Source organism: Ascaphus truei, chromosome 2, assembly GCF_040206685.1.
Source record: "Ascaphus truei isolate aAscTru1 chromosome 2, aAscTru1.hap1, whole genome shotgun sequence".
Lineage (NCBI taxonomy): Eukaryota > Metazoa > Chordata > Amphibia > Anura > Ascaphidae > Ascaphus > Ascaphus truei.
The window spans coordinates 170,844,728-170,854,956 of record NC_134484.1 but is presented as its reverse complement, the minus strand read 5'-3'; the positions used below and the strand labels follow the sequence as shown (position 1 = coordinate 170,854,956).

Below are 10,229 nucleotides of genomic sequence, written 5' to 3'. Positions count from 1 at the left end.
TCCCCACTTGCGCACAGCTTCGGTACAGGTAGGGAGCCGGTATTGCTGTTTAGAACGTGATGACAGGCGCATGCGTGAGCTGCCGTTTGCCTATTGGGCGATATGTACTTACTCGCGAGTGTACTTAAAGTGAGTGTACTTAAAGCGGGGTATGCCTTTACTGCCTTCACTATTACACAAATCTGCATAGCTGTGGATTATCTACAGTGTAAAATGAAGATGAATAAAAGTACATCACACAAATATCTACAAAATGGATTTGTTTTATTAAATGAAAGAAAATCTTTTGTGGGTCAAATATGAAATAGAATATACAAAAACTTTACATTAGTCCTCATTCGAATAAAACTCTATTTGAGAATATGCTAGCACTCGTCTTCCTCAGTCTAGAGCACAACAAATGAATACGTTCCCCATGGCAGTACAAAGCTGCACAGAGCACTTCGCTACAATAACAGCTTACAGAGAGGCAAGGTTAAAAATCTAAACACTGCTCTTCTAACGAACCCAAACTAGAGCACAGAGGAACTTGTAAAAACATGAAATTTAAATCATTAGGTCAATGTGGATTAGTTACGGGCAATTGACACGTCTTGTCAAGTGCAGCGTTTACAATGTTGTCATATCACATACTCTATATCTATACAAATATAAACTGTATTCCTTTTTTTAAAAATCGTCTCACGTCTGGAAAGCGTACAACTGCAGATCCTCAGCTCCCTCACATATTATCCTTGCGCTTTCGATCGCATAGGGAAATGCCCTCTCCTGAAGTCCTGACACACACCCTCTGAAACCACGTTGTGTCAGCGAAAATAAAAAAAACTAACTTTTCCACTATATAAAGCTCTGACGAGAGCATCACGTCTTTGGCATAGCACAACAATTTCTCCTTAATACTTTTTTTTTCCATTAAAAAAGTATATTTTTCCTTTAGTAAAACACCTTTAAAACAACTAGCTTGAAGTGTAAAAAAAAAAAAAAAAGTGTCAACTCGTGTTCCCAGCAAAATATACAGATGTTTCTAGAAAGAAAGAAAGGAAAAAAAAAAAAGAAAAAGAAGGACCATACGTACATTGTAGTAGCGACATAAGAGTTCATTTATGCTTGCAAAGTACAAGAGTTACTAATCCCCCCTTAGTGAGCTGGCTGTCATATGAAGTCATTGAGCTCAGCCTCAAGTGCTGCTGCCATTTCATCAGCTTCGGAGCTGCTACCTTCCTCATCCTCATTGCTCGACTCTTTGCTGGACTCGCTTGCAGCATCTTCATCATCTTCATCCAACTTTCTTTTGTGACCTCTATGGAAATTGGAGGGGAAAAAAAGGAAACCATGAAATAGAAAACGAGCCATGAAAAGGACTGTTATTATCTCTATTGTTGCCAGACAGCCTGCAAGAGTTACAATGGACAAGTCAACAATTGGTCACCACTTTTTTTTGTTTCTTTTATTTTAAAGCAACATCACAACAAAAAAAAAAAATCTTGCATCCCACTGGACCTGGATTAAAGTATCTTTTCTTTTATTCCATAAATGTTAATTACCAAGAAAAATAGATTTTGATGTAAATCTCATTTTCAAAGTTTGGCACTATTAACCACCGAGCTCTTTGCTACAATATTAATACACCATGTTCATCATTGGTGACAGTGTGAAGGGACATTGACAAAAAACTCTTACACAGCCAAACAGCTGTTCCATTTATTCACAATCTACCAGGGACTGCAACTTGCATACTCCCAAGCATGATTTTAGCACAATGATTAACAGCAACCAACAGCCTATATTATACAGTACAGGCAGTCCTCGGTTATCCGACACAATGCGTTACTCAAAATGGCGTAAGATAGTGAAGCGTCAAAGCGTTTAAATGAAAGGTTCTGTTCCTGAAGGCATTTTTAACACTAAAATACACCAAATATTATACGCAGGCAATAAGATATGCAGCACACAATTATGATGTAAAGATTCTATTTATTGAATCCAGAACTGTATAATAAAACTGTTAGACATGTTTAAGGGCCTAAATACACCACTAAACCTTCACACAGACTGATCTGGATGATTTCCTGACTGCAGCCTTTCGATTGACATAATGTTGCAAAGCGTCGTAAGAGCGTCAAATAAGCCATTTTGGCGTCGTAAAACTGCCCACAGAGATGCATTGGACAGCGTTGGATAAGCCATTCGTCCTAAAACAAAGCGTAGTAAAACGAGGACTTACTCGTTCTATAGGATTACGAGACACACCCTAATTTTTAACTGAAAGATGCATCATTTTTACACCGTGTCCATTAAAATAAAAAATAAATAAATAAAACCTCCCTTCACCCCAATGAGTGGAAGTTGTTGAAATTCCCTGTATTTTTAATTCCAAATCTCCCTAAAAGAAGCTTGCAAATGCTGACCCTAGTGGTTGGAATAGAGCAATTCTACAGGATTTCTGAAGCCTGTAATTGCCCAGCCTCAATAAAAAACTTCAAAGGACGTGAGGCCGCCTCCAATCACATATTCCGACCCCGATTCGTTAAACTAGCATCATAAAAAAAAATCTTCTAAAACCTCGTTTTTGATCACCTCATGAACACCCTACAGGAAACCAAAAACAACCACCATATTTGTTGATATCGGAAGTGGGCTCCCGACCACACCACAGAGAAACACAATGTATATCATATAGCATGTGCCCCAAATGTTATATTTGAAACTTGGTAGTATTTATAATATAGCTACAAGTGAAAGGAAGCACATTGGACAGTTACAAATACCAAGGATTTAATATTTACTCAATAAAAACACTTTCAAAATAAAAAAAAAATATATATATTATATAGCTATCTATCTATCTATCTATCTATCTATCTATCTATCTATCTATCTATCTATCTATCTATCTATCTATCTATCTATATACACACACACACACACACACACACACACACACACACACACACACACACACACACACACACACACGTGTGAAAAAGAAAGTACACCCTCTTTGAATTCCATGGTTTTACATATCAGGACATAATAACAATCATCTGTTCATTAGGTCTTAAAAATAGGTAAATAGGACCTCAGATGAACAACACATGACATATTACACCGTGTCATGATTTATTTAACAAAAATAAAGCCAAAATGGAGAAGCCATTTGTGAAAAACTAAGTACAGCCTTACTGCTTCCATAGGAATTAAGATGTTAAGTAGCAGACAGGTGCTGCTAATCAAATGCCCTTGATTAATTGATCATCAGCAAGTGTGACCACCTCTATAAAAGCCGAAGTTTTAGCAGTTTGCTGGTCTGGAGCATTCAGGTGTGCGTTAACACAATTCCAAGGAGGAAAGACATCAGCATTGATCTTAGAGAAGCAATTGTTGCTGCCCATCAATCTGGGAAGGGTTATAAGGCCATTTCCAAACAATTTAAAGTCCATCATTCCACAGTGAGAAAGATTATTCAAAAGTGGAAAACATTCAAGACAGTTGCCAATCTTCCCAGGAGTGGACGTCCCAGCAAATTCATCCCAAGGTCAGACCGTGCAATGCTCAGAGAAATTGCAAAAAATCCAAGAGTTACATCTCAGACTCTACAGGCCTCAGTTAGGATGTTTAATGTTATAAAGTTCATGACAGTACAATTAGAAAAAGACTGAACAAGTATGGTTTGTTTGGAAGGGTTGCCCAGAGAAAGCCTCTTCTCTCTAAAAAGAACATGGCGGCACGGCTTAGGTTTGCACAAGACTTCTGGAACAATGTCCTTTGGACAGACGAGACCAAAGTGGAGCTGTTTGGCCATAATGAACAGCGCCACGCTTGGCGAAAACCAAACACAGCATATCAGCACAAACACCTCATACCAACTGTCACGCACGGTGGTGGAGGAGTGATTTGGGCTTGTTTTGCAGCCACAGGACCTGGGAACCTTGCAGTCATTGAGTCGACCATGAACTCCTCTGCATACCAAAGTATTCTAGAGTAAAATGTGAGGCCATTTGTTCGACAGCTAAAGCTTGGCCGAAATTAGGTCATGCAACAGGACAATGATCCCAAGCACACCAGCAAATCTACAACAGAATGGCTGAAAAAGAAACGAAATCAAGGTGCTGCAATGGCCCAGTCAAAGTCCAGACCTCAACCCGATTGAAATGCTGTGGCTGGACCTTTGGAGCTGTGCATAAACAAATGCCCACAAACCTCAATGAACTGAAGCAACGTTGTAAAGAAGAGTGGGCCAAAATTCCTCCATAACGATGTGAGAGACTGATAGTCATACAGAAAACGATTACTTCAAGTTATTGCTGCTAAAGGTGGTTCTACAAGCGATTGAATCATAAGGTATACTTAGTTTTTCACACATGGCTTCCCCATTTTGGCTTTATTTGTGTTAAATAAATCATGACACTGTGTAATATGTCATGTGTTGTTCATCTGAGGTTGTATTTACCTAATTTTGAGACCTGCTAAAGAAGAGATGATTGATATTATGTCCTGATATGTAAAACCATAGAATTCAAAGAGGGTGTACTTTCTATTTCACATCACTGTATACATACACACACACACACACACACACACACACACACACACACACACACACACACACACACACACACACACACACACACACACACACACACACAAAGAGTGCTACTTGAATTGTGACCTCATGTATAGAACACAAGACATAAAGGCCTAGTGCTACATCTAACTTTACATATTATATAGTTAAATACTTATTTTTATCGCAGTTCTTGCCAAGCACCTGTAAATGACCAGTCTATTAAAGACCACTCTCCCTCCATTTGAAAGGTTATGAGGGGTTTTTTTGCAGGTGCAGCACTGTTGGGATCTACAGAATGGGCCATACCGTGAAGTGGTTGTAGGCTTAAAATACTTGAACCATATAACCCTGGCTTATATTATATAGTTAAATACTTATCTGTTTATGTCAAGTTAGATGTAGCACTCTGCCTTTTGAGAGTAAGAAAATTTTGCTTTCTGGGCATTGGATGCTACAGAATGATTTTTGAGCAAGGTGCCCAGGGTGTTAATCATGACTTTACAGATTAAGAAGCACATTTTCTTTATGGTCTATTTTCACTTTATGCTATCGAGAAGTCTCCAAGGTGCTGTATGAAGGTGCATTTTAATACCGCTTATCGGAACAGCACTAAAAATCTTCGTTTCATCAAGCTTGGTTTTATTGACTTAACAGTACAAAATAAACTAATATCAACCAGGTACCGTTGGAAAACTTCACCTTTAAGTAACAGTTTTATTTATGTTCGATTGAAGAAAAAAAAATACAAAATCTATGTTTGTGTGTGAAAAAAAAAGTGTCAAATTATTTACATGTAACTTACTCCTATCCCACTTTAATAGATAAATGTGGGTGACTGCACATCTTATGAAATGTCCACAGAAGATTTCAAATAGATTTTTGTTTTTAAATGTATCCAAGTGTTTTATACTTTTTTTAGTCTTTACTTGATCTCTTTTGTGATGAAATTGTTCATGGATCCAAAAATCTACATTCGTATGTCTATGAGTGGAGTATACTTGAAACATTAAATATTATTGCTACCTTTTTATTATTACATCGTCAATCACCTAACAAAGCACTTGCGTAAACAAAATTAGTAATCTATTAAATACAATGCAAATAGATAATGTACCCGATTTGTGTTATATTTGGCATTTTACAAGAGCACCACATTTGCAAGTAAATATATGGAAAAGGGAATCCCTATCCTGAAGAGCTTGCACTCTAAGACCTTGGTTCCCAATATTTTGTACATTTGAACCCCTAATTAATAAACATTTGTTTGCACAAAACCCTAATTAATAAATCTTATTGTCTACTCAGACAATTGCTAAGAAAACTGTTCGACTAATCCCAAGCAGTATAGTGTTCTGAGCTCATGAGGGGAACACACTTAAGGCCCAAACTGCACCTCGTCGTGGGTGGTATAGAGGTCAATCCCTGCAGGAGCTTACAAAGTCACGTCCAACAATGCCGTATCGCTGTGGATGCAAAGGATTGTGGGAGCTACTTTGGGAGTCCCTGTTGTAATTGACTTCTATATCACCCCTGAGGTACAGATTGGGGCCTTACCAAGTGTGCAGCCGCCACAGGATTCCTGAACTCCTTGGTAGGGGTTCTAAGGAGTTCTACGTATTAATGCAGAAAATAGTGTGTTTTGATGCACTGCTCCACTTTTTTGAGCAGTTGCATCATATGTAACAAACTATTCCTTACACCTGTTGCAGGCTGTTCTACTTGATCTGGCAGATTTTTTTCGGCACAAGTTAAAGGGAGAAATAGATGCCGAATTTCACACATCTCATAATATGTGCACCATGTGACTTTTCCAGCTTTTCCTACTGACACTCCTTGTGTTGTAAGCTGGTGTAAACATGGCAAAATTCTACGATACATTGACACAGGATGAAAATACTTCTGTTTTGCTCCAAAATTGACCTGATACATTGGTCGGGAGTCATCAATGCGCAATTTAACCCCGAATTAGCAATACCAGCCATTAAAGTCAATGTTAGATATTGCCGATTTGGGCGTGATGGCATGGATCACGCTTTGAGGAGTCATGGCCATAGACTCGTAAGGGTTTTAGGTAGAACAGGATAATTTTCAGGGAGATGACTGTACATGAAATGCTGCTTGCCTATAAAATGCATATCTGGGCTATAGAGTTATATAGTTATCATGAAACCTGTAGGAAAGGGTAGCAGACTTCTAGTGCCTGTAAAGTATTGTAAATGTCAGGTGATGGAAGATTGATTTACACTATGAGAAGTCATGCAACTCAAAAACACAGACAATAGGCAGAAGACCTTTCTTTTAAAGTTCAACCGGCTTGAGCACAGGGAACCATTTGCCTTACAAAAACACAGAGAATAAAAGTATTATGGCTTACGAGTGTTATTACTCATGCTGGTTGGAATTATCAGAAAGTGGCAATTACCAACTAATTGTAATGCCTTTTCCCAAATGCATCACTATACATAATTGAAATAATTATCTCCGGGAAAGGTTGGCATGTTGAAAGTAGTTCGGACCTTCCCACTGTCCATCAGCATAACTGTAACAGATACGATTTTATTAATGCATAGGACCAAATAAATTCAATCTCCTTACAAACAATGTAACTCCAAATAGAAACAGTACATTGTCCCTTGCACGGCCTGTAAAGTTGATTATGTGGTGGCCTGCCTTCTACTCTTCTCTTCTCCACAGTAATGTCCATCAGGAGAAGTCTTTACTTTCACTATAAATAGATTATGTAGCAATATGAGTGATTGAAGTGGAAGCAGAGCTCAGGCAATGCAATTATCAGTGAATCCATAGTATACTTTCCCTTACTAGAAGTAGTTGTGCAGTCATATGACGGATGGTGGTGGTGGTGATGGTGGACAGTGAATCACTGTCCCTGTCGGGCAATTTCATGGTTAATGAGAATATACGGAATCAGCTAAAAAGTAGCTCTCATTCTCAGAAATTATGAAGTCTGCAATGCATGCATTTTCTTGTGTCCTGGCTGTTTGCAACACATTTCAAAGTGTGTGATTTAAAAAAAAATAAAAATGTTTATTAATCAAGTATAATTTTTAGTGCACCGCATAGACTTACAAGACAAGAAAAACTCTTCAAGATACAATAAACGCATACATTAGTTTTACAGTATTAATACTAGTTGGGTATATTAATTGGTTAAAAAAAAGACCAAATTGGAGAAGCAAAGGAGCCAGGGTCCAAAAAAAAAATATGTTCATAAATCAGACGTAACTAAAAAGGAGGTGCAGAAACTGTCCTGTGCGTTTCACACCTTCGGGTACTTTATCAAGGAGGTGACTGATAAAGCACCTAAGGGTGTGAAACGCGTAGGAGTTTCTGCACCTCCTTTTTAGTTACGTCTGATTAATAAACATTTTTTCATTCACTTTTTGGACCCCGACTCCCTTGGCTGTGCACTGCTCCAATTTGGTCTTTTTTTGCCTCTTGGATCTTGCTACCTGCGGCTGTTCACGCCTCAAACAGAGACTCCTGGAGTGGGTGAGGAGAACAAAGTAAAATGTGAATACGTCTTGCTGAAAAAATGCATCTTTATGGACATTCCCAATGAGGTCTTAGGGGTGTGGGCTGCACACATCTCATTCATCTTTACCTTCAAGGAATTATTGTTCCTTTATGGAGAAGAGAGCAACATTTCTCACTTTCAAAGATATTTTAAATTCCTTCATTTTTTTCATCCATTCTTTCATCCACTTTCTAAGGGAGGTTTCTCTGCTCATATTCGGATATATTTATTGAAGATTTTTTTTTCTTAATGATCTTCTAATCCAGAATCACTTGAGCAACTCCTATACTACTCAGACTATATTAATTAAACTAATTGTGGCATGGAATGCAGATTACTCAAAAATGCTTCGGGCTGTCATAAAGGGGCTCTTAATTGGTAGAGCATTTAAAATCCGAACCCAGGAGTTGAAGTGTATCAATCCACACACTCAACCATGAGTAATTCCAAAGACAAATCCCTCTGGGCACATGGCTTTCTGATCTCATTCAGTTCACAAACAGCAGGGACTTCCCCCTTGCAGCCTTTCCAACATGGATGATCCATCTCCCCTCTACAATAGAGATCTCAAAAGATATCATCTATGTTTGGTCTTTCAGGTGTTTTTCACCAAGGACCACTACTTACCCCATTGTAAGATAGATTTTTTTTTTTTTTTTTTTTTTTTAATCAATACAATTTTGTTTACTTGCCTTTTGTGCACCTGCTTTTTGTGTTTTTATTCACCCGCTTGCAGGAACTGGCCAAGCAACTTTTGGTGCAAAATATGCATCATTTTAGTTGCATGTATACCATTACTGCCAGCATAACGACCTAACCTTCAGGATCAGACACAGAACCAGGTCTCATTACATATAGGAGCAAACAATAGATTCACCATAACGGCTCATTTTATTCTGAGCCAAAAGGATTTTAGTTTGCAGTATAACGCGGTTGTCTTTCACCAAGGTAATAAAATAAATAAACAGGCATCACTGGTGTGTGAAGAGCCAAGTTGTTAAATTTCATCCATTTTTTTTTTTTTTTTTACCAATTGACTCAAAATAATTTCTATTTCATTACTGGGAAGGGCCTTGATTGATAGTTTAACATTTACTAACCATTAAAAAGAAAAAAAGAAAAAAAAAAAAGGAGTTATTGGCACTGTTGCTGGGTGTGGAGCCATTAATCTATTATTTTATTTTATCAAGGGTAGCAAGTCAAAAAAGCATATAAGAACTAAAAAACCCATAGAAATATTAATCGTTTTTGACATTTTTTCCCCCATCTTGATCAAACTTGATTCTTAAAAAAAAAAAAATCCTCGGGGAGACTTCCGGTGACGTTCACCAGGGATGGCTGGGTGAATGAGGAGCTCCGTGGATCTACTGCATAAGATACCAAAAAAAAGGCACCTAAAAGCAAGAAATTTTCCCCTCAATTTAAACCCATAAGCAGAGATAAACGCTCCCCAAGATGACATCGAAGGGGAAAAGAAACAGACTGCTCATGGAAGTGCTAAACTTTTTCTCGCCGCATCAGAAGAAAGCAGAGGAGCCTGCAAAGAGGCAAGATGGCGGCGGAGCACGCGGCTCTCCGACCCCCTCGTGTGCCGGAGACCCAGTGAGAGACCACCCAGAGTCAAGAGAACCCCTAACAAGGGGGCTACATGGAGGAAACTCTTTGCCTCGATGCACGAAAAAAGCTGCATCTGTCCCTAAAAACGGACATTAAGGAGGCAGTGCGGGATATCAGAGAAGAAATCGCCTCCCTAAACAACCAGGGCAGCTGAAACGGAAACCAAGGTGGAGGGAGGCCCTGAGCCGACAGACGGCGATGGAGGAAGAAATTGCCCACCTGAGGGAGGAAATCGAGGCCTTAAGGGAGAACCAGGAAGAACAAGAAAATAGGGATAGACGACAGAACATCAGAATAAGGAATGTCCCTGAAGCGGTCTCCCCCAACCACAAATAAAAAACTTACCTCCTTGAACTGTTTGAAAATGATTTGTGGAGATATACCAGAGAGGGATCTCGAAAATCGATAGGGCCCACCGAGCCCTGGGGCCCAAATCAGATGACCCAAAGAGAAGACGGGATATAATTGTGAAGCTACACAGCTATTCTACCAAAGAAAGACTCCTAACAG

The 10,229-nt window shown here is 38.8% G+C and overlaps 1 protein-coding gene across 1 annotated transcript in view; it reads right to left on the bottom strand.

Annotated features, from left to right (window-relative positions):
* Positions 1–245: 245 nt before the first annotated feature.
* CTDP1 (CTD phosphatase subunit 1) overlaps positions 246–10,229 on the bottom strand; it is a 143,269-nt gene continuing 133,285 nt past the window's right edge. The window contains exon 13 of the mRNA XM_075585529.1: positions 246–1,300. Within this exon, the coding sequence (XP_075441644.1) occupies positions 1,153–1,300 (148 nt within the window). The 3' untranslated portion in view covers positions 246–1,152. The remainder of the gene's footprint in view (positions 1,301–10,229) is intronic.